This window comes from Nyctereutes procyonoides, unplaced genomic scaffold (genome assembly GCF_905146905.1).
Source record: "Nyctereutes procyonoides isolate TBG_1078 unplaced genomic scaffold, NYPRO_anot_genome, whole genome shotgun sequence".
NCBI classification, from domain to species: Eukaryota; Metazoa; Chordata; class Mammalia; order Carnivora; family Canidae; genus Nyctereutes; species Nyctereutes procyonoides.
In genome coordinates this window covers 49475635-49499330 of record NW_026575142.1, presented here as the reverse complement: position 1 = coordinate 49499330, position 23696 = coordinate 49475635, and the positions used below count along the sequence as shown (strand labels likewise).

At 47.5% G+C, this 23696-nt stretch overlaps 1 protein-coding gene across 4 annotated transcripts in view; it reads left to right on the top strand.

The window, feature by feature from the left end:
* IGF2BP2 (insulin like growth factor 2 mRNA binding protein 2) overlaps positions 1-23393 on the top strand; it is a 155956-nt gene extending 132563 nt beyond the window's left edge. For 2 of the 4 annotated variants that reach the window (XM_055308534.1, XM_055308532.1), the window contains 7 exons: positions 2250-2378; positions 11899-11967; positions 12856-12972; positions 16940-17014; positions 18442-18573; positions 20146-20259; positions 21532-23393. In XM_055308534.1, coding sequence (XP_055164509.1) covers positions 2250-2378; positions 11899-11967; positions 12856-12972; positions 16940-17014; positions 18442-18573; positions 20146-20259; positions 21532-21624 — 729 coding nt within the window. In that variant the 3' untranslated portion in view covers positions 21625-23393. The remainder of the gene's footprint in view (positions 1-2249; positions 2379-11898; positions 11968-12855; positions 12973-16939; positions 17015-18441; positions 18574-20145; positions 20260-21531) is intronic. The other 2 variants (XM_055308536.1, XM_055308535.1) reach the window with 1 other exon arrangement.
* The last annotated feature ends 303 nt before the right edge of the window (positions 23394-23696 follow it).

Here is a 23696-nt window from a genome sequence, read left to right as displayed (position 1 = left end):
GGAAACCAACTAGTGGATTGTGATAAATGTACTGGATAAAAAATAGTGTGAAGCTATTAAAATCATAACTTTGAAGATTATAAAATGAAGAATTGCTTATGATATAATGTTAATTAAGAAAAGAGCATATAGAAGTATATTTAGTTCAGGTTATGGTTATGTAAAATAGTATGGAGCAAAATGACAGGAAGGCTGCATACAAAAATAAAAACAGCTGGTATGCTAGGAAAGAGATTTTTTTCTACTTTACAAACTTTCTGTAATATTGTCCTGTTACTTTCTAAATTTAAAAACATATACTTTAAAATTAAACTCTGATTTTCATCCCTTGCTTACTGATCTGCACGTCTAGTCACCCAATAAATGTTGTCAACCACCTTGGCTCTCACTGATGCTTTCAGCGATGTCCGGATTTGGGCATGTCCTTTCTGTTATTGCTAACTAATTCTCACTTTATAATGGGGAGGCACTGGTCTGACATTCAAAAATCTTAAAAATATTTGTCTATCAGCAAAGCCCAAGCCCTACTCAGAGGTGTAATTTTTTCATTTTTTATTATAATGATTTTCTAACCTAAACAAGAGGAAGGGATATTGTAATTAGTCTTCATATGCCTATAAACAGACTTGAACCGTTATCAGCCCCCGGCCTGTTTTGTTTCATCTGGACCTCCATCTGCTTTCCCACCCTCCTTGAATGACTTTGAAGCAAATCTCAGACCTGGCAATATTTCACAGAGGAGTAAATATTGACAAAGAGCTCTGTAGGCTAAACCCAGTGCCGTCAGTGCAGCTCTTTCTAAGGACCCTCCTCTTCAGGTCAGAACACTACCCCCACCTCTCCCCAGCACCGCCCCCCCACCCCCCACTGTAGCAGCACACATCATGTGATAACTGTGGAGCATGATGAGGACAGGATTGTATTGTCACCTCCCTGTTTGTGTATATTTGTGGAAATATCCTCAGATGATCTCATTTTCTTTTTTTGGGCTCTTGACATCGTATGATAAACATCTCTTCTGTGAATACCCAGAAAAGCTACAGAAGGGTCTGTGTGCTCCACATACCTCCACTTGAGCGCATCGCTTAGATTCATCCATGTCTGTAACAAAGTCATTTGTTGATAGATGAATAACAAAATTATTGTATCTTAGATATCAGATGAGGTAAAGGTTAAATATCCCAGCTCTCCTACTCCAAACATCCTAAGAGAAGGCAAGATAATGGATGACCTTTGTCACAATAAGAACATAGAAAATGTTAGAGACCCGCTTGGTGTTCAAGGAGACAGAGGTAGGGGCAGGGAGGACACAGGTCAGGGGATGACATCCCTCTGCCTCTGACAGGGCTGTGCAGTTCAAACTCACCCCAGCCTAGGTGAGCATCCCGTGTTTAAATGTGAAATGACCAAGCAGGTGAGAGGATCACAACACTGGCAACCAAATGGTGAAAAATTCGAAGTTGTGAACCATCCTGAACCTGGAGAATGGTGTTTACATGTGTGGTATCCTAGTGAAAGGTCTGATCTTTCTCTGGATAGAGTTGGAAAAAACCTGTTAACCCAATATATTTTAAACATGCGATCTACAAGTATTTATTGAGTACTTACTATGTACCAGGCACTGAGCACACAACACTAAGTAAAACAGTCTCCATCCTCAAGGAAATTATGGTCTAAAAGGGAAGAGGCAACTACACAGGCAATGTGAATACTGTATGATGATACTTTGAATATTATTTGAAGGAAACACAGGAATATTGGTGGGGGGTGCAAAGAAAACGCACTGGAGCAGAGACCTTTGGGGTGAGAGAAGGTTTCCTGCCTGAAGGGGACATCTAAGCTCAGGTAAAACCCACATGAAGAGTACGACTTAGCCAGGTGAAGAGGAAGAGAAGCACATTCCTTACATGATGGATAATGTGTGCAGGGGCCCAGCAGTGAGAAAGGAGCAGAACTGGGCAGGGTGGGGATCAGGGGTCAGCAGGAGAGAGGGTGCAGTGGCCTGGGTCCCCCAGAGGAGCCTAGTTGGCTGTGTTACGATGTTTAGACACTCTTGGAAAAGCTTTGAAGGAATGCCATCGTCAGCTTGAGGTTTGGAGAGCCCACCCCAGCAGCGGGGTGGTCCATGAGGCAGGGCAGAGCGGATCAGGAGGCACTGGTGCCAAACAGACAAGAGATGGAGGTTGACCCAGGCAAGCTGGGCCTCTCTGGTCTCCTCCCCTCATCTTTTTCTCCATTTCTGTTCCCAGCAACAAGCCAATCTGATCCCGGGGTTGAACCTCAGCGCACTTGGCATCTTTTCAACAGGACTATCCGTGCTGCCTCCACCAGCAGGGCCCCGAGGAGCTCCCCCCGCTCCCCCTTACCACCCTTTCGCTGTAAGTAGCTCAGCATCCAGAGGTTTGCTCATGCTCTGGGCACCCCCAGGCGGCAGCATTACTCTGCTATGTTGAATGAGAGCTAAAGCTTTAATTTGGAGGCCATAATCATAAGTGATTGTAGGATAAATCCAACATTTCTTGGGACTTCTTCCTAATGGACAGATAAATATTATTAAACCATCCTCTGAATATGTGCTCTTACACAGTATATGGCATACCTAGGAAAGAAACTACAGTGCTAGCAAATTCACTAACTAGAAGTCTATTTGTTTATAAAAAGAAGATCTGTTAGCTCAAATAAGAATCTTCATGAGTATTGTTCATATAAATGAAATAATAGGGTACCAGGATGACTCTTTCATATATATATATATATATATATATATATCACCTGTGTCTATAACTCAAATGCATCATATTTTATTAATAGGCAGTTTTTAAAAGAAAATAATACACAGCGTTTGTTTCTAAACACTGCACAATGCCTGGCATTTAGTAGGTTCTCAATAAGTATTTATTATTTGAGTCATAGTTAATAACAAAAGAAATGTGAATGTTTTGAGTTTTCTAATTGTTGCTTCCAAATACAAGCATTATAGATCAATACGTTGTCAAATTTGGGTTCAGGATATTTGACAGCTTATTTTTTTTCACTCCTAATTCTTTTCTATACATATTGCTTATTTTTTAAGCAAACTTTCTTTCCTCCAATGTTTGTACTGTTTTAATTGTTCGTCAACCTAATTCTTTGCAAACAGCCTAATTACTGTAGCAAACACTCCTTTCTTTTGAGATGTGGTCTCTGGTGTAGGCATTGCTGTATGAGAATTCCTAGTAGCTTTTTGAGTTATCTGTAGAAACGAGACAAAGCCACTGTGCCCTATACTAAAACCAGAAGAGAAGCTGTTAGCTATCATGTGATAGAAGAATATTTTCTAAACTTGAAAATAAATTTTGACAGTTGGAAAGTTTCCTTTCATCTGAGATTTTTACTACAACAGTAAGATAACCATTTTACTAAAATAAGTTCTTCATAAAATAGATTTTACTTTCTTTATAAAGCTAAAAGCCGTGAACTTCTGATCTTGATCCCATAGACCAAGAGTAAATTCTAATCCAGAGCACATAGTTGCCCCAACTGTCTACGACAATATGGTTCCCTGGGGCAGGGATCAGACATCTCCCTGAGGTAGCTGCGAAAGTGCAGGACATGGAGGTGGCCCTGACTTCCTGCCTATGTGGGACCTAGGACTGGCCCCTAAAGCCACACTTAGAGAATCTGAGGAGGATAGGGTAGGATGGGAGTGGTGGGCATGCTTTAAATACTTGTTTTCCTGTCATGTAGGCTTTCAGATTTCCAGGAACCTCTAGGGTATTTCTTTGCTTTTATGCATCACAAGCTAGTACTTTTACTCTGGGCATCCAAAGGTCAGGAAGTCTCTGTACCTCCTCGTAGCTAGCTTACACATGCCAGGGTTGGTCTCTGACCTCTGAAGCTTTGGAAGCATATGTGTATGTATGAAAACTTATTCTTTATTATTTTCTGGTTAATGAAAGTAATATATGCATAGTATTTAAGAAGCTAATAATACAGAATTGTAGAAAGTGCAAGTTGTTTCTCAATGTCGAAATAACCAGTGTTTGCATGTATGTGGGTGTATATGTGTATACAATTTATATATATGCGTATATATAACATATTTAATATATATATTTAAATTTTCCACTCTGCTGTGGAAATCCTTATATATACATCTTGGCTCTTTTATCCAGTTATTTCCTTGGAATAAATTCCTAGAAATAGAATTTCTGAGCCCTAAGGATGTATAAATTTTATACATAATGTATTATTATAAAATACATAAATGTTGATACATAATATATAAATTTTGATACATGGGGCAGCCCCGGTGGGTGCAGTTTAGCGCCGCCTGCAGCCCAGGGCGTGATCCTGGGGACCCTGGATCGAGTCCCACATCGGGCTGTCTGTATCATGCCTGCTTCTCCCTCTGCCTGTGTCTCTGCCTCTCTCTCTCTCTCTGACTCTATGAATAAATAAATAAAATCTAAATAAATAAATAAATAAATAAATAAATAAATAAATAAATAAATAAATAAATAAATAAATTTGATACATGAAAGATACACTAGTTTTCCTTCCTACCAGTGTGTGACAGGGATTTTTTTTCTCCCATACTCTTTATTACTCATGTAATTAATTAGTCTGTAAAATCTAATATTTTAAAATAAACATTTCTTTTGTTATCATAAGGCTCAACAGTTTTATTGGCCATTTTTCCCCTTCTAATGAATTGTCTCTCTGTGTCATTTGCCCATCAGTCTTTTGAGAGGCAGTACAGGTTCTAGAGACTGCTTGCATTTGCATCTCTGCACTATCACTTGCTATTTTTAACCTTGGGCAGGTGACTTAACCTATTTGCATCTTGATGACCCTGGTATCATGGGGTTGTTTTAAGGGTTATTAAATAAGTTAAAACCTGCACGTAAGGGCAGCCCGGGCGGCTCAGCGGTTTAGCGCCACCTTCAGCCCAGGGTGTAATCCCGGATCTCCGGGATTGAGTCCCAGGTCAGGCTCCCTGCATGGAGCCTGCTTCTCCCTCTGCCTGTGTCTCAGCCCACTGCCCACCCCCCCTATTCTCTCATTAATAAATAATAATAATAATTTTAAAACCTGCACATAATTTCTATGTAAACATAGCTGCTATTGTTATTACCTTTATTTTCCATCTTTTTGTTAATGGTTTGTAACAGCTGACTACATTTTAAGGCAATTAGCTGTTTGTCGTGTTGTAAATATTTTCTGTCAGGCTGTCATTTCTCTTTGCCTTATTCATAGTATCTTGTGCCATAATAATTTAAAATACATGTATTTTTAACAAGTTGTATAAAGTAAAATGTGGACATTTCCCTTGACCTGCCTTATCTTACCCAAATTTTACCCAACAACCACTCCCCAGAAGTATAGCACCTTTATGTTTACACTTTTAAAAAATTCTATCAGCCTATATATGATCATATTATTCAAAACTATATATGCAATAATGTCATACAGAATTCCATGGGTTTTTTGTTGTTGTTGTTTTACTTATTATGAGCATTTTTTCATAGCTAGACCTAATTCTCTTTAATGGCTACATAGTATTCCATTGTATGAATTTACTATAACTTTCCTTACCAGCACACTATTTTTAGACATTTGTTTTGTTTCCAGATTTTCTCTACTACATGTAGTATCAAAATAAATATTCTTATCCATAAGTCTTGGCACAAATGTATATCTGAAAGTAAATTCTCTAAGACTGGAATTATTGTATCCAAGGGTATGTGCTAATTTACATTCTCCCAAATTTCCCTTCACCAGAATTCATGTAGAAATTTTTTAAGAAGTAAGGTAGTTAAATCAGTGATATTTTGTGTGGATTCTGGCCTTTGCTGTCATGCTAAAGAAAAAAGTCTCCCATCCAAGACTGTAAAAATATCCTCCCATGTTTTCTTAAAGTAAGTTTTAGTTGTTGGTTCTTGAGAATTGTTACTTGTATTTGTATCTGTAATCCATAGGGAATTTATTTTGATTAATAGTTTGACAAAAGAGTCTAATTTGATTTTTTTCCCAAATGGATAGCCAGGTTTCCTGAAATCATTTTTTGAATGCTATACTATTTTATCACTCAGTTTTTTTTTTAATTTTTATTTATTTATGATAGTCACAGAGAGAGAGAGAGAGAGAGAGAGAGAGGCAGAGACACAGGCAGAGGGAGAAGCAGGCACCATGCACCGGGAGCCCGACGTGGGATTCGATCCCGGGTCTCCAGGATCGCGCCCTGGGCCAAAGGCAGGCACCAAACCGCTGCGCCACCCAGGGATCCCCTTATCACTCAGTTTAAAATTCGAGTTTGTCCTACACTAAATTCTCACTTAATCATCTGCCTGACTCTGTTCCATTCATCTCTTTGTCTACACTGTAACAATCCTGTCAGTTTTAACAGCAGGATTACTTTTTTCTCAAAGAATGAATTGGAAAGATGACCAACTTTTAATATGCTTTGGAAAATTAAAGAATATGTAGGACTTTTCTGTTTCTTGAAGATTTGATAAGACCTATCCATAAAACATCTGGGCCACCACCTTTTATTTGCTTCACATAAACTTTTCAGTTTCTTATATGTTTTTTACTTAGTTGTGTTGATTTTTATTTTCCCATGAAAGTATTCATCTCATCTAATTTTCATATGTGTTGGCATAACGTGTACAGAGCAGGCCATTAGCCTTTAAAATCCCCAAACTTGGGGTGCCTGGGTGGCTAAGTTGGTTAAGCGTCTGCCTTCGGCTCAGGTCATGATCTTGGGGTCCTGCGATAGAGCCCCATGTCCGGCTGTCTGCTTAGTGGGGAATCTGCTGCTTCCTCTCCCTCTGCCTGTCACTCCCCCTGCTTGTGCTCTCTCTCTTTGTCAAATGAATAGATAAATAAATACCCAGACTTGTGTATTACTCTCTTGTAATCCCTAGCATTGTATATTTGTGTTTTCTCTCTTTTTTATTTTTAAGTTTTTTTTGTTATTTCGTTTTTTTTTTTTTTTTTTTTTTTTTTTAATAAACGCTACCCTCAACATGGGGCTTGAACTCACAACCTCAAGATCAAGAGTCTCGTATTCTATGGACAGAGCCCACCAGGGACCCTTTATTTCTTTATTTTCTTTAATCAAATTTGCTAGGGCTTTGTTTATTCTAAACTTCTAAGAAGTTAATGGTTTCTTTTCCATTATCTTGGAATTGTTTTCCATACTTTGTATTCAGACAGTGTTATCAGAGCATTTCTGATTTTTGTGGACTTAAGTATAATCAGTTTTTTAATTCATGGGCATTTGGACAGATGTGCCTTCTCTGATGGGCTCAGAGTTGTGTCTTTAGCTATAAAAGCGGGGTTCTAATTGGTGGCTCATATCATCTATATAATTGTTTTCATCCGTATGATGTTACATGATGGAAGCACTTTGCTGTTTTCCCACTATGATTATGGTTTTGTCAAATTCTTTATTGTAACAAAGTTTGTTCAGTGTGTTTAAGTCAGCTCACTCTACAAATAACCTGGAATTTTATTCTAAATTATTAAGCTTGCTTTCTTAATGAATACACAATCTCATAATCTACAGTTTAGGATTAACTAAACCGTAACTGGTTACTTTGCTCACTGCAGATGGTGTCTTACGCTTCATATGCTCTCTCTCTCTCTTTTTTTTTTTTTTTTTTTTGAGTTATTTGGGGCTTTTTTTTTTTTGTTAGTTTGTCAGGAATACTTCCTTAAACAACCTTTTCCAGGAATAGTACATAAGTAGCATAACTTCTAAACCTTTCTAGATCTGAAAATGCCTTTCTTTACCCCTCACACATGAATGAAACTTAAACTGGCTGTCTAGAAATTGTAGAGTCATAGTTCCTTTAGAACTCTGAAGACAGTACTTTTAGTATTTTGTTTTTCAGATTGGTGTGCTACAAGCCTGATTCTCTTTATTTTGTAGTTAGCTTTTTCTCCTTCTAAGTTTTTTTGCCTTTTTTAATATTTTGCCTTCCCCATTGGAATTCAGAAATCTGAATCTTAGCCCTTTGGTCTGAAGACTCAGGTTTTTCTTTGGTTCAGGAAGATCTCTTGCTGATGTACTTCATGTTGGTATTCCGTTCCCTCCACTTCCATTTTCTCCTTCCGGAACTCCCATTTTATGGATCATACATCTTCTCTATTCCTGCCCCCTCATTCATTCATTCATTCATTCATTTAAATTAAGTTTGCCAACATATAGTTTAACACCCAGTGCTCATTCCATCAATTTCTTCTCTATTCTCATGTCTGGTTCCTGCTTTTTGTTTTGCATGGGTTGATCTTCCAGTGCACTGTTGGGTTAAAGGAGTGTCTTCTCGGCTATGTATACAGCCTCTGTTGAGTGATTGCCTTCCAAAATCAATCTGTCTCTCCTTTATTTTTTTCTCATAGCCGTTTCTTATGTGTAAAGGAACTGTCATCTTGAATTTCACTAAGAAATCAAATGAGACATTTTTTTAAAAAGCTCTTCCTCTTTCTTGAATTAATTCACTGAGGTCATTTGTTTGCCTGTTCATCTTTGCTCCCGTCTTTCATGCTCCTGATTCGCTATATATATCTGATGAATTTTAATTGTTTGTTCATATATTTAAATAAACTCAACAGAGGGCACATTAGAGTCCTTAGGGGAGTTCTTCCATAACATGAGCCATGGGCCTCACCCGAACCCATGAATTTGGAATGTTCCAGGTGGGGGCAGCGTTGGTTGTAGTGGTTGAGATCTTGGGCTGCAGAGTCAGACACAGCTCTGTGCTCCAGTCCCAGCTCTGCCTCTTGCTAGCTTAACAATTTCTGGTTTTCGTCAGCGACTAAGGTTGTCCCTTGACAACACCGAGGTGGACAAGCAGCTGTTGTGGGAGGCCATTTGACAAGCTGGAGTAGAACAGTGTACCTTCTGAATCTGAGAGACTTCTGTCCATGACATTGACCCCTCTGCCCAAATCCACTCCCTCCCCGCAGGCCCAAGTCCACCTCCCCGGTTCCTAGGGAGAGCATCCACCATCTTTGCAATGTGGCATCAGTCTGTTTTCACACTAAAGTTGTTTCAGTATTTGAACATAATTTGTATGCCTGACTCTCGCCCTGTCCACTACCCATTTCCCAGCCTCACTCTTCCACCCTTGAATTTCTTTATGCTTCAGTGTATCACTTAAATCTGGCATCATGATTATGGCCATACATAGCAGCTTGGAACGAAGGATGCTGCATTTCTTCCAGGGAAAAGCTGGTCCAACTATTTATAATTCCCTTTTTAATTTTTACAAATGCACTTGGTATCTACCCACACCCCAGCACAATCAAGCAGACAGGAAGAGCAGACACCAGTTTCTCTCAAACTGCGAATGTAACAAAAACCAGTGGATAATAATGACCACACCGTCCTTGTTGACTCTGTTGGCAGGGGGCAGGGTCACCTTTACTGTGACGTCCCTTGCCCCCTCCCCAGTGTCCTGATGCTTCTAAAATATTCAAAACTAAAGTAGGTTCTCCTTTGTAAAATAACTGGGAATCCTCAAACGGGGACAGTGTGAGGCCAACTGCCAAGTAGGGGGTGGGGTTCCATACCAGCCTCTCCCTTCCCTGAGCCTCTGGTTCATCTGATGGCTACAACCTCCTTTCCCTTCCCATTCAAGAGAACATTTATTGAAGTCATGAGTGGGTGATTTCTCTGATCATTATGACAAAGCCTGTTTTGAAAACCTTCCATTTAAGATCAGGACTCCATTTCAGCTTGGGAGGTTGGGAAATAGTGTGCTGTAAGCCATACAGTCCATTATGGTCAGTGCTCATTTACTACTCGTCATCCAGCCCATATAGCACCCAACCATAGATTCTTTATTCCTGTCACCTCCCTGAGTGCCATGTTACATCATTCAGGGGCACCGTTGTACGTAGGCTCTAACCCATGTTCAAAGCCAGGCCCACAACCTGCCTGCCTGTCGTCATTCACAGCGGTCTTCTGTTACTTGCTTTTCTAATACTGGCCTCTTTTCTAGTTTTCAAGAGCCAACCCCTTTCCTGGCTCAGCATCTATATGAACACCGCTTAGAAGGTCCAGTGCCTTAGGTGGGGTTCTGTCCTCACCATGGGTCCCAGCTCAGAGGCCACCTCCTCCTGGGAGGTGAAGATCTAACCCAAGTGGTCAGTGCTCACCCAAATCTACCACTTGGGTTAGATCTGCAGTTGGAACAGTGTTTATGTTGAGAGTGTGTGAACTCAGAATAGGAGCCACAGTGTGGCCGGTCTACTCTTGGTCTCAGAATTTTGGGAAGAAAAGGTAAATAACAATTGAGAAGCATTGCTGCTCTGAGGCCTGATGCAAAGGCTGTCCTGCAAGACGAAGGGGGAAGAAGCATCCTTCCCCCAGGGCAGAACTTTGGGCAGAAAGCCACAAGCATTCTCCCCTCACCTTCCATGACTCAGGACAGGGACCTGCATGAAGGGTCTGGAACTGAACTCTCTTCAAGGAAGGGGCAGGACCAGGAAAGCCTTCTGTACTCAGCTTCCAGGGAGATGTGGAGATCGCCCAGAGAATGCTGATCTCGTAGCCCCCTCTTGTGGCTATGAGCTATCACTGTAGCCTCTTTCCGAGACATTGAGAGCAAAAGCTTCCCTCCCCTGAGCAGAGCTCTGTAGGCACCTCAGGTACCCCTGGGGGAGGCCTCCCCCCCCCCCGTGTCCATACCTCCTTTCCTCTGAGGCCAGAACTCCACTGTCCAGCTCAGATAGGAAGACTGTTTCATTTTGTCCCTAGTGAGACATAGGGCGAAGTTGTGATTTGGAGCTCAGAGTCCAGCTGGAGATCTGGGAGACTGAGAACACCATGAAATTTGTTTAGGAGCCATCAGGCAAAAGTTGGTGTCTGACCAGCATCAGAAACCTACGAGGTCATCTTGCAGGTTGGGCCCACAGGCATTGGCTCCATGGTGACCTCCCTTCCTGTGACAGGCATGCCTACATTTTTGTGACCTTATGTCAGACCCACTTAACTAGACCACACTGATGCACTTAGCATCCTGCCTATAGGAATATAGGAAATCAAACCTCTTCCTGTCGTACAGGCCTGCTGTGAGGATTAAGACTCTATGAATAAAGTCTCTAGCACAGTGCCTAGTACACAGTAGGTATTCAGTAAAAGGCAGCTTTTTTAAATGTTATTTTCTTGGAGCTTCTGGGTGGCTCAGTGGTTGAGTGTCTGCCCAGGGTCCTGGGATTGAGTCCCACATCGGGCTCCCTGCATGGAGCCTACTTCTCCCTCTGCCTGTGTCTCTGCCTCTCTCTCTCTCTCTCTCTGTGTATCTCATTAATAAATAGAATCTTGAAAAATAATAATAAAATGTTATTTTCTTAATAGTTCTGTTGTTTTCTGTGTACATCTACCTTCCTGTACCCACACACACACTCACACATGATGCTGATTATTCACTCATTTTCTTTCCTTCCTTTCCCAACCTCTTTCTCAAAGTTCCTCCATCCTCAATCTTGTCATTCCTTCCGAAATTCTCTAAGGGAGCTCATGGCCCCAGCTTCCTGGGAACACATTCGCTGGCTACGTCCTGATAGTGGCCCACCATCTCTGTGCCTTGTGGTCCCATCAGGACTTCCCACTGGGCCTGCCCATCTGAGGGAGGACAGGTTAAAGGAGTGTGCGTGTGCCCTCACTCCCATGGTGGCAAGTTCCTGGGGCCTCTGGCGTGGCGCCGCTCAGCGGCCAAAAACCCAGCCCAGCGCTCCATGCTGCGGAGGGGGTGGGGGTGCAGCAGAGATCTGAGCTGCCGATGGGCAGGTGCAGATGTGCCGGTGCGAGGAGCCTGTGCTGTGTGCAGGAGTCTTGCCTCCCTGCGTGGGGAGTGTCCCCATGAGCACCAGCTGACTGACCCAACTGTTTCTTTCCTGCTGCAGACCCACTCCGGATACTTCTCCAGCTTGTACCCCCCTCACCAGTTTGGCCCGTTCCCGCACCACCACTCCGTAAGTGTCCCCCCAGGGCCGCCCCCTCTGCCAGTTTTTCCCTGTCCTGTGGTGGGCGCCGCAAGGGCCTTGGCAGACTGACCGGCAAATGTTCCTGGTGTGAGTCACCCCAGGAGCGACACAGCATGGGGTATCGCACATCAAACTACCCCAGCATTGGGGCGCGCTGACGATCTTCAGAGCGCTGATGCGTCCGTGCAGCCATCCTGCCGATGCTTACAAACCCAGAGGTGGCAGGAAGCTGGCACGTGTGAATGATCAAGAGGCCAAATTAGGAGGCATTGTCGAGCCGAAGAACAGAGTTTCCAAATGTCTCTGAGGAAAGTCTAACAGTGGGGGTCGTGTCATTCCCACAGACCCCTGGAGTGAGGACCCCTGGTAGCCTTGCCCACGTCTCTCCGGGCTGTCACCAGGCGGCCTGGTCAGGGCAGGTTTACTTGTTATCTTTTGAACACGAGGCCACTCTGGTGAAAATACCATTTGTGGCTCCCAGGTGCCGAGTAGCTTCCCATTCTTCCTCACCAGGTGCCTCGGGACTCCGTCCTCAGGCCAGGGATATATTTAATAACGGTTTTACCTCTTGGATAGAGACCCAGGAGCGGTACATAGCACATTTGTTTGTGGCAGAAAACCTGTGAACAGTCCGCTTTCTGAATCCAGCAGACTCCGAGCTGCTCAGGAGGTCTCACTGTTCAGGTTCATTCCTTAGGCTTCTCGCCTGCAGAGCCCTAGAGCACAAGGGAATTGCATGCACCATTGTGGCCATTTCCTTGGGCATTGGGGCCGTCAGAGCACATGGCTCGTGGTAGATGCTCGGTTCCTGCCTGCCGAGCACCTGAAGGCACAACCCCAGTGGGAATGACATCTTGTCTTCTGTCGCCCTTCCAGTATCCAGAGCAGGAGATTGTGAATCTCTTCATCCCAACCCAGGCCGTAGGTGCTATCATCGGGAAGAAAGGGGCGCACATTAAACAGCTGGCTAGATTCGCTGGGGCCTCCATCAAGGTAAAGCTGCTCTCGACAGCCACCCTCTTCCCTCACCAGCCCCCCCGCCCCGCGTCCCCTGTTCCCTCTGCTGCTCCTGGGCCATGCTGATTCCAGGGGCAGGAGCCCGCGGGGTCTGGCCAGTTAATGCCATCGCCTCTCCTCTTTAGATCTCTCCTTCCTTTCTCGTTCAACTGGTGATGAAATTGGAAAAATTATTAGTAACGTCTATAACACCTAAGGCAACCCCGTCCTCTTTGGGCTACTGCAACCCTCTTCTCAAGAACTGTAAATGTGCAGACAGGCTGGGGCCTTTCCCGAGCCAAGGGGGCTATGCCAGCAGAGCCTTGTTTACACTGTGCCCTTATCAGGGTTTTGATGCTTTAATTAGTCTCTGCTTCACACACCCCTGAACCTCAAGAAAATAGTTTGAATGAAAAACTCTTTGGAAAGCGATAACCCTGTAGATAAACAAAAGCTGGGGACACAGCCCGACAGGCAGCCCTGGGACGGAACAGCAGCTCAGGAAGGAAGGCCCCTTGATTTATGGGAATGGTCGCGAGTGGCGGTGGCAGTTACGCACCCACATCCTGCCCCTTCGGGCGCCCTGTGAAGAAGCGTCCCAGGAGTTGTGAAAGGGAAGGATTCTTCGACCCTGGTCCTGCTCCAAGCCCAGCTATCGGCTCTGACTCACAGACAGAATGCTGAGCACGTCCCAAGCCTCATGAAACACTTTAGAAAACAGAGTTTCCGTTGTTACGTAAAGTAATTTGCTACCATGGGACAACCCGGAATTCCGAACGAGAAGTCTCATGACTTGGAGAGAAAGAATGCTTGCACTTTCTCCTCAAGAAGAGCTGGAATTTCTCCCACAGCAAGTGTGCTGGAGAAAAGCAAAAACAAAACACTCTGAGTAGCACAGGACGAGGACTGCCCTGAGACCACCAAGGAATTCTGTTTAGAAAAAGCATTTCTCCTCTGTTACCTGCAAAGTGTAGAACCTGGGCGGGAGCCCCGAGGGGCGGGTGGCCTGCAGTGTGGAACACGGAGGCCTCTGCTCCCAGCAGGCTTGTGGCAGGTGGGACCCCGGCCCACGGACGGGACAGGTACGCTGGGCTGGTTGCCTGTCCCCCCGCCCCCCGCCCCAGTGTCCAGTCCTGTGGTCTGAGAGGCGGTGAAGACCGAACTAGATGATTTCAACCACAAGGGGCTTGAAGGATTGTGACATCACATCCTCCCTGTATCCCTTGAGAAGAGTGGGACTTAGGCACGGGGACCAGGCTGAAGCACACAAGTGGCAGGACCCGCTGTGACCTCATCCGCTGCCCTGCAGGGTTCTGAGCCCCTGCTGGGCTGGCTGCAGCAGCAACTCTCCATATAGTGTTGCCCGTGAGGAACCGGGGCGCAAAGGGTTTCATTAACTGTCAGAGGCCACAAAGGTAAAGAATGTGAGAGCTGACATCCAACCAGGTGACCCAATTTCCAGTCCAGTGTTTTTTCCACCAGAGCCACCAGAGCCCTACACTGGAATCATTCCCAACAGGCCTAGAGGAGATAGGAGAGAGAGAGCGAGCACTCCCTTGGGCATCGCCCTACAGCGTCCCCACTGCCCATCCATATCCCAACAAGGTTGAGTGGTGGTATGTCACTTTGCTCACGACCTCTGTGATGGGCAGAGCCAGCAGGGCGGGACCATGGGGGCAGAAAGGGCTCTGCAGGCTGGTCAGGCCCAGTCAGCGTTTATGTTGCACCGACCACCTGCTTCATCAGCACCCTGCTCCTTCTCTGGCCCCTGCCTCTGTGCATAGCAATGAAGGAAAGAAAACCAGGGAAGCCAAGTATTTGTGAGAAAAATTTCCTGCTTTTAAAAACCAGTCTGGTTTTTGTTACTTTCAACAGGACTCTGAAAGCATTTTCTCTACAGCAAAATGGATAATCTCACTACAAAGAACCCTCCGTTCTTGCTTTGTCAGCCTTCAGGGGGCTGCAGCAAGAGGCACATTTGATGCTGCCATTTCAGGCAGAGAGCTGTACGCTAGTGGGAGCTGAGTGCTGGGGGCGGGGGGTGAGCAGAGGGGAGGTTGGGGAGGTGCACCCCCAGATGCTCCGGTTACAGACGGAGCTGGGCTCCTGTTGCTTGCCTACCCTGGGAGCATCAGGGCAGCAGGCTTCAGAATGCCACACGAACTCCTGGCCCTCGCTCCAGCCCCTGCTTACCTCCGGGCCCCATTTGCCTCAGTCATGATAAGGTGGGATCCTCCTCCCTGGTGCTCTCCCGGTGGAACATCATTCCAAACCACAGGAGCACACGAGTAGCTCTTAGGCTTGTGGTCTGGGCTGGTGAGCGTCAGAGGAGAGACGGGGTGTTTGTTTCAGACTCTGAGCAAGGCAACCAGGAGTCACTGGGAGGCGCACAGTGATGGCAGCAGCAGGGATTTGGTCAGCGTAGAGCATGAATTAGCCCTTTAGCCCCTCTGGGTTTGGGTGGGTAGGGTGGGAACCACCGTGTCCATGCTCCAGTCCCTCTCGTCTCCTCTGAGATAAGGGCCAGACTTAATGCCAACTGTGGATCCAGAAATAGAGGCAGGCGTTCCTGCCAGTGGTCTCAAGGACCAGTCTGTGTGACCTTCTGGGAGGACACTGTGATCTGGGCTTTTCAGCAGAGGCTGCTGCCCTACACAGTCGAAGGCTGGCAGGTCGTCTGCCCATGTAAGGGAAGTCCTCCCAAGGAGCTCAGGGCTTGGGAACCTGTGCCTCACGTTCATCCTCATGCTGCAGTGTCAGAGCCAGAGCCCCCAGGAAGATCTCTGATTCCAGAGCACACCTGGGATGCGTCATCACTACAATGTTGCAGCGGCCGTACGGTACCTGAGGCTCACGGATGGAGCCTGGCCTTGGCTGTGGGCTAGAAACTAACCCCCGTGGAATTGGAGGTCTTTGCGGGGCAAGGGGGGCACGTTTGAAGCACAGCCGTTGGTGGTGACTTACATCATCAGTCTCAGGATGGTACCTCTCCTGAGCCGCTGGCTTTTTCTGACTTTAGGAACACTGTGACCCTGTAAATGAAGTTTCTTTTATTGATTTTGTTCTTCTAAGCTTAAAACTGACTCTGCGGCCCACCTGAGGCAGGTGCATAGGACCTTATGAGATGCATTTACATACTAACCTCACTCCTGGCTCATTTCTCAATGTCTGGAGTACCTTTAACTCATTTTACTTTAAATTAACTTTAGCTTTTGCTACGACATATTTATTTTCAAAGCTACCTTCATGGTTTTTGGAACAAGGCGGGCTATACAGAGAAGAATCTGTAATGAGGCTCTAACAAGACGTGCTTGCCTGTCATTTGAGCTGTGTTACAAGAGACCTAGACTCACAAATGGCGAGAGCTAGAGGGGGTGTTGAGCTTGCCGGGGTTCACCTCCATGTTTCACAGATGAGGAAACGGAGTCCAGGGAGGGGAGGGGTTTGCAGAGCGGACATTGGGACCCGGGTGTCCTTGCCCCTCACTCAGTTCCTGTACCCTGGACAAGCTGGTGCTAGCCACCTGTGCTCTAGCTCAACTGTCCCTTGCAGCCAACCGCCTCTGTGAGCAGAGTTAGGATCCAGGCACCTCTCCTGCAAGCTGGCTGCACAGTAGTGGTCTGTGGACTAGCCGTTCCTCCGCTCTGGGGCCTGGGTCGGGTGGCGGAGCCCACAGCTCCTCTTCCTCCTGACTCCCTTGGGAGGCCAGTCATTGCCGGTGCTCAGGGTCGGGACAGGCAGTAACTACTTGCCCTGCCTCCAAGTCTGCCTGGGCAGCCGGAGACCCAGATTTGATGCTGGGCACCATGGTGGTCACTTCCTAATACCCAGAGTGGAGGCAGCAGGGGCAAAGGCAGAAGCCCCATCATCCCCTGGCTAGGTGTGTGCGCCACGCACCCAAACGAGAGGGGCATGGGGAGCACAGCCTGGCAGCAGCACTTTCCTCTTGCCTTGTAAACTGCAGATTGCCCCAGCGGAAGGCCCAGACGTCAGCGAAAGGATGGTCATCATCACCGGTCCACCGGAAGCCCAGTTCAAGGTCAGTACCAAGGGCCACCTGGGCCCCGCAGTCATGGAGGGCCTTACGCAGGTAGCAGCCACCTCAGAGGCATGTTCAGGACTGTTCTTTGGGAGGCCCTGCCTCCGCTGCCCTTTCTGCTGCTGCTCACTGGTCTCAGACTCACCCTGTCTCACCTCCCTCCAGGCTGTTCCATTTGGAGCTCTCCTTCCCTTCTCTTCCATGGAAAAGTAGATTGTCTGTCAGTACCCACCTCAGGTGGTGCCCCCTCTGGGGTATCTCGGCCTCCTGAGCCATGGTTTGGAGGACAGGTGTCTCAGACTTCTTGAGTCACTTATACCTTTCAGGCTACGGGGGCCTAACCATGGGGTGTAAGGGGACATAGCAGGAATTTGTTGGATGTTGTTTAGTCAGGTGCATTTTTACTTTCGCCCTTCTCCTAGGGAAATTAGAAATTGAGTTTTCTGAAAGTCAGGAACATATTTATAAAAGGATACTCCTTATCATTAAAAATATTTAGGACTTGGGACGCCTGGGGAGCTCAGCAGTTGAGCGTCTGCCTTTGGCTCAGGGCATGATCCCAGGGTCCGGGGATCGAGTCCCACATTGGGCTCCCTGCATGGAGCCTGCTTCTCCCTTTGCCTGTGTCTTGGCCTCTCTCTGTATGTCTCTTATGAATAAATAAATAAAATATTTTTTAAAATATTTAGGACTTGAGAAGAAAACATTAACCCTTCAACTCATGAGTAGATCAATGAAATGTGGTCTATCCGCTCAATAGGATGTTAGCTATAAAAATTAGTGAAATTCTGATGCATGCTGCACCTGCTTCATCAGCACCCTGCTCCAGTCCAGTGTTTTTTCCACCAGAGCCTAAAATTCAATGGGAATGATTCCGGTGTGGATGGACCTAAAAAACAATACACCAATAACTCCTGGAGTGTACACTTGAAAATGATGAATTTTAGGTGATATAAATTGTATCTCAATTTTTTAAAGGCTTTTTTTTTAAAACCATAACCTCACAGATGCACTGGTTCTGGGGTTAAGACATCAAAAAGCAGCCACACTGCACCACACACCTCGCCTCCATCCTTCGGTTTCCATGGGCATAAACATACTGTGGGGGAGGAAGTGAAGACCGCCCCGCACAGGTTCATTCAGCCCAACATTTGTAGGTGCTAGGGAGACAGAAATCAGGCCTGATTGCGCCCCAGCCCCACACAGAGGGCTTCCTCGAGGCCGCGGTCCCCTGCATGTTGCTTGGAGGTGGCAGGAGCAGCACTAGGTCTCTGAAGGAGGGAGCAGGGCGCGCAGCTTCCCTGTGTCCAGCCCCACGGAATTTGGGGCTGAGGGTGTGCAGGGCCTGGGCTTGCTGGTTCGAGCAGCAGCACCACAGGTGTGCCGACTGGCAGCCCAGACTCACCGGTCATGCCTTCCTCTCTCAGGCCCAGGGGCGGATCTTTGGGAAACTGAAAGAAGAAAACTTCTTTAACCCCAAAGAGGAGGTGAAGCTGGAAGCCCACATCAGAGTGCCCTCTTCTACAGCTGGCCGGGTGATCGGCAAGGGCGGCAAAACCGTAAGTTTGCTCTGAGCTGGCTTCATCTCCTGGGCTGATTCCCTGCCCCAGCCTAGCCTAACTTCCCTCAGACCTCTGTTGGCTCTTCAAGGATGTGACTCAGAGCGGAGGGCCCCAAATCCATGGTGCCGAGCCAGGCCACCAAAAACACCAGGGTTCTTTCTGCACCCAGAAATACGGCATCTCAGCTACATGCTGGAAAATGAAGCTCCCTACTCCCTAAAGACAACAAGGAGGCTGCCTCCTGCCCCCTTCAAGCCCACACCCAACAGCAGCAGGAAAATAACAGGGAATAGAGCCCCCTCCAGAGTGTATGTCCTTCTCTGAATTCATGCTGAGAGGCCCGTGGGGCCTGATATCCTACACTCTCCTCTGACTTTTCAGACTCTCCCTCCTGTAGATTCTGTCTTCGGTTTCCCAAACCTGCCCATCTGTTATAGGGGAGCTAGTTTCACAGTTGGGTGGTGGGTGAGAAAGGAAACATTAAAAAAAAAAAAAAAAAATCCACAGCTTTTAACCTGAAGGTGGCAGCAACACAAAGTCATTTGAAAAGTGACAGAGAATTAACTCTGAAGCCTGTAGGAACCAGCAGATAGGCTGTCAGACATGAGACATACCCACCTGGCGGGGATATGACCTCCCCCAGAAGTTCCCATAAAGCCTGTGCACGCTAGCAGAGGGACCGTGTGGAGTGGCAGGCATATGGGGACCTCTAGAGTCACAGGTGCGCACATGCACGTACCTGCTGTTTTCTTTATGCAGAAGCTCTTATCAAGGACTCAAAGCCAAGTTCTAGATATAATGAGTCACCTTTTATACCGAAGAATAGAACCCAATGGCTTACAGATTATTCCCCATATCCAGGAATGTAATCAGCATCCAAGGGCACACACACTGGCTTTGGATAAGCTAGGCTACAGTAGGAAGAGGGCAAACAGCCATCCTGAGCCCTTGGATCCCCTATTTGGTCATTTTAGAACCAGTCACTGAATTCTGTGTACCCCCCCCCATCTCCGCCCAGAGACTGTCAGCTGTCCACGAGCACTTGGCAACCCCACCTGGGTGTTCAGCACCCCGGGGCCAGGGCCTGGGCTGAGCCCTGGTGCAGTGTAGGTGGGTTGAGGCTGGGGAGGAGTGCCGGAAAGCAGGAAGGGGGGGCCATAGGGGACAGAGGAGCAGCAGGGTCACTGTGGGACTGGAGAAAAACTAACAATTCGAAGGTAGAAGGAAGACTTGGAGGCAGGGGTGCAAACGAAGAGTGGGGCTCAGAACAACGCCTGATTAGAAAGGAGAGCTTACTCTGGTGAGTCAGAGGTGGTGTGGGCTCCCGGCTCGCCCGGAGAGCGTGTCCAGGAGGGATTTTCCTTCCTGGATGATGGCAGAGCCCGGGTCCTTGGAGCATGTGCAGGAACCTGCTGAGGGGAATTCCAGAATAAAAATTCAGCCCCAGGGGGGCTCCAGGAGTCGGGGCTGCCCAGTGAGTGTCCGTCCCCCGTCCCCCCCCCCCCCCGCACAGGCTGAAGGAAAGGCGAGTAGCTCTCCCCTGTCCTGAACCACTCTCTCCCTTCCCAGGTGAATGAGCTGCAGAACTTAACCAGTGCAGAAGTCATCGTGCCTCGTGACCAAACGCCAGATGAAAATGAGGAAGTGATCGTCAGAATCATTGGGCATTTCTTTGCTAGCCAGGTACCTGTGCTGTGAGGGTGTGGTCTCTCCTACCAGTCACGTTCCAGTTCTCTAAGCTATTGGTAGCCTGTCAGGTAGTCACGGGCCCTGCACACAAACACACACACACACACCCCTGCGCCACCCCCCTGCCCCTGCACTCCCCCCCACAGGTGGACCTCCCCGTGCTCTTCAGGGACTGCCTCAGGGCAGGGACAACTGCTCCACCACCCCTTCTCACCTCAGCCCTCCCCAGGCTCTCCCCAGGCCCTCCGCAGGCCCTCCCCAGGCTGCTAGAGGAGGTCAAGGCCGAGCCTAGCACTTGGAAGACAAACCCAGCACATCTCCAGCCCCCCGCAGGGCTAGAGCATTGCCCCCCTCCCTTTGCTGCCCCCTCAGGCCTCAGTCACGCCTTCCCCTGCTGGGAACCACATACCAGCAAGGACCCACCCAGGGGTCCCCAGTCAGGCTCTGAGACCCCGTACGGGGACCAGCATCGCAGTGGGAAGGGTTCAGCTCGCTCACTGCAGGAGCCCACCTCCCCGGGGCTCCTCCCTTTCAGTTGGGGACCTGTGACCCAGTGCCATGTGGCCTGGTTCTGTTCGAGGCCCTCGTGTGTTGGGTCTGGGGACAGAGCAGTCCCAGCCCCTGCGCCACCCCAGTGAGGGCCGCCCAAGCCCACAGTAAAGCTGCGCCCGAGTGCCCAGCATGCTCTGTGCCGGAGGCGCCCTGCCCTCAGAGCCCCGGCCGCACCCCCTCTGCCTCCTGCGTCCCAGGCCTCCTGGACCCAAGCGCAGGTGTGGGGTGAGGGGCTCGCTCAGCTGCACAGGGCAGAGGGTCTGGGCCACTTCTTGGTTCCTCCGCACCCGTTTCCTGTCCATCCTTCCCGGCATCACACTTCCGTTCTTCCTAACGGGCTCCAGGAGGGGGTGCGGGGCAGCCCTGAGGGCCAAAGTGTGTGTAGTGGGAGGGGGTGTGGTCCAGCTCTGCAAGGCCCCCTGGCACTGGCTCCCTGGCTCTGCCTCCTGGCCTGCAAGTACACAGAAGCTTCTGGGGTCCCATGTCTTTCTCCCACAACCAGCTGCCTTGGGGTAGGGGTGGGGGGCATGGGGACCCTGCATTTTACTTCAGGCAGAAAAGGCCCCCAGAGTGAGGGCCTCGACAGGCAGATGACGCTTCTCTGAGCCTCCCGCTTCCTTCCCCCACGTCCCAGCCCCACCCTCCGGGCCCCACCGCTTGTCCTCAGAACCGGGTTCCTTTTTCTCCCCTGTCCCCTCCTCTCCCTTGCTGCAGACTGCCCAGCGCAAGATCAGGGAAATTGTACAACAGGTCAAGCAGCAGGAGCAGAAATATCCTCAGGGAGTCGCCTCACAGCGCAGCAAGTGAGGCTCCCAACAGGCACCAGCAAAACAACGGATGAATGTAGCCCTTCCAACACCTGACAGAATGAGACCAAACACAGCCAGCCAGCTCGGGAGCAAACCAAAGACCATCCTGAGGAATGAGAAGTCTGCGGAGGCGCCGGGGACTCTGCAGAGGCCCTGAGAATCCCCGGGGCCCGGAGGGAGGGGGGAGGTCAGCCCGGTCCCCGGCCGGCCTCCTGCCTCCCCCAGGGCCTCTGCAGGCTTCCCAGCCATCCACTGCACCATCCACTCGGATCTCTCCTTAACTCCCACCACGCTATCCCTTTTAGTTGAACTAACATAGGTGAACGTGTTCAAAGCAAAGCGAAATTCACCCCCTTTTCTGTTTGTGGAAATTGTCTCTGTACATGTGTGTACATATTAGAAGGGGAAAGATGTTAAGATATGTGGCCTGTGGGTTACACAGGGTGCCTGCAGCGTTAATATATTTTAGAAATAATATATCAAATAACTCAACTAACTCCAAGTTTTAATCAATTAATTTTTTTTCCTTTTAAAGAGAAAGCAGGCTTTTCTAGACTTTAAAGAATAAAGTCGTTCTTTGGGAGGTCTTAATGGTTTAGTAAGGAGCTTCGAGACCACCCACACAAAATTCACCCGAGGGAAATCTCGAAAGGACACTCACGGCAGTTCTGGATCACCTGTGTATGTCAACAGAAGGGATACCGTCTCTCTGAAGAGGAAACTGTCTCTCTTCATCCCTGTCTAGCTCACACACCCATTTCTCTTTGCTTCACAGGTTTTAAACTGGTTTTTTGCATATTGCTATATAATTCTCTGTCTCTCTCTGTTTATCTCTCCCCTGCCTTCTCTCCCTCCCCTCCTCCTCCATTCCCATTCTTTTCAATTCCCCCATCCCTCATCCCTCTGTCTCAATTCCCAGTATCTACGCACCCCCCAGGCAAAGCAGTGCTCTGAGTATCACATCACACAAAAGGAACAAAAGCGAAACACACAAACCAGCCTCAACTTACACTTGGTTACTCAAAAGAACAAGAGTCAATGGTACTTGTCCTAGCATTTTGGAAGAAGAAAACAGGAACCCATCAAACCAACCAACCAAACAAAGAAAGATTCCACAAAGAAAGAATGTATTTTGTCTTTTTACATTTTGGTGTATAAGCCATCAATATTCAGCGAAATGATTTCTTTCTTTTAAAAAAAAAAATGTGGAGGAAAATAGCAATTTACACGAGGTCGTTGGCCCAGGGCGTTAAATTTACAGATTTTTTTAAACGAGAAAAACACACAAAAAAAAGCTACCTCAGGTGTTTTTTACCTCAGCACCTTGCTCTTGTGTTTCCCTTAGAGATTTTGTAAAACTGATAGTTGGAGCATTTTTTTATTTTTTTAATAAAAATGAGTTGGAAAAAAAAATAAGATATCAACTGCCAGCCTGGAGAAGGTGACAGTCCAAGTGTGCAACAACTGTTCTGAATTGTCTTCCGCTAGCCAAGAACCTATATGGCCTTCTTTTGGACAAACCTTGAAAATGTTTATTTAAAAAAAAAAAAAAGATAAAAACAGAGAGAGAAAATATTGGAGATGTCCTGAATTTCAATAGGGTACGCGCCATTAGGGCTTTTTGCGCTAAAGGATGAACATGTACTGGTTTATGTGAACAAGCCATTTTACCACCAGACTGCAATGCCAGTTTCCTCTACTGCAAACAGTGTTCTGTGACAAAAACAAACAAAAACAAAAAAAATGAAATATATCCAGCTAACAAGATCCTGGTGTCTCGGTCTCTTATTTTACTAAGCATCGCCCATCCCAAAGTGTCGACAGAGTTCCAGCTCTGGGGGACTTAGGGAAGATGGGCAGCAGATAGAGTCAGGACTGGGAAGCCACCCTGAGGAGGCAGGCTTCTCCAGGAAGCTATCTGGGAGGAGCTCAACTAGGTCAGTGGTGCTCCACGCCTGGTCCCCAACTAGCAGCATCGGTATCACCTGGGCACTTGTTGGACATGCAGATTCTTGGGGTCCACCTTGAGTCAGAAATCCAGAGGGACCCCGCAGTCTGCTTCAGCAAGCC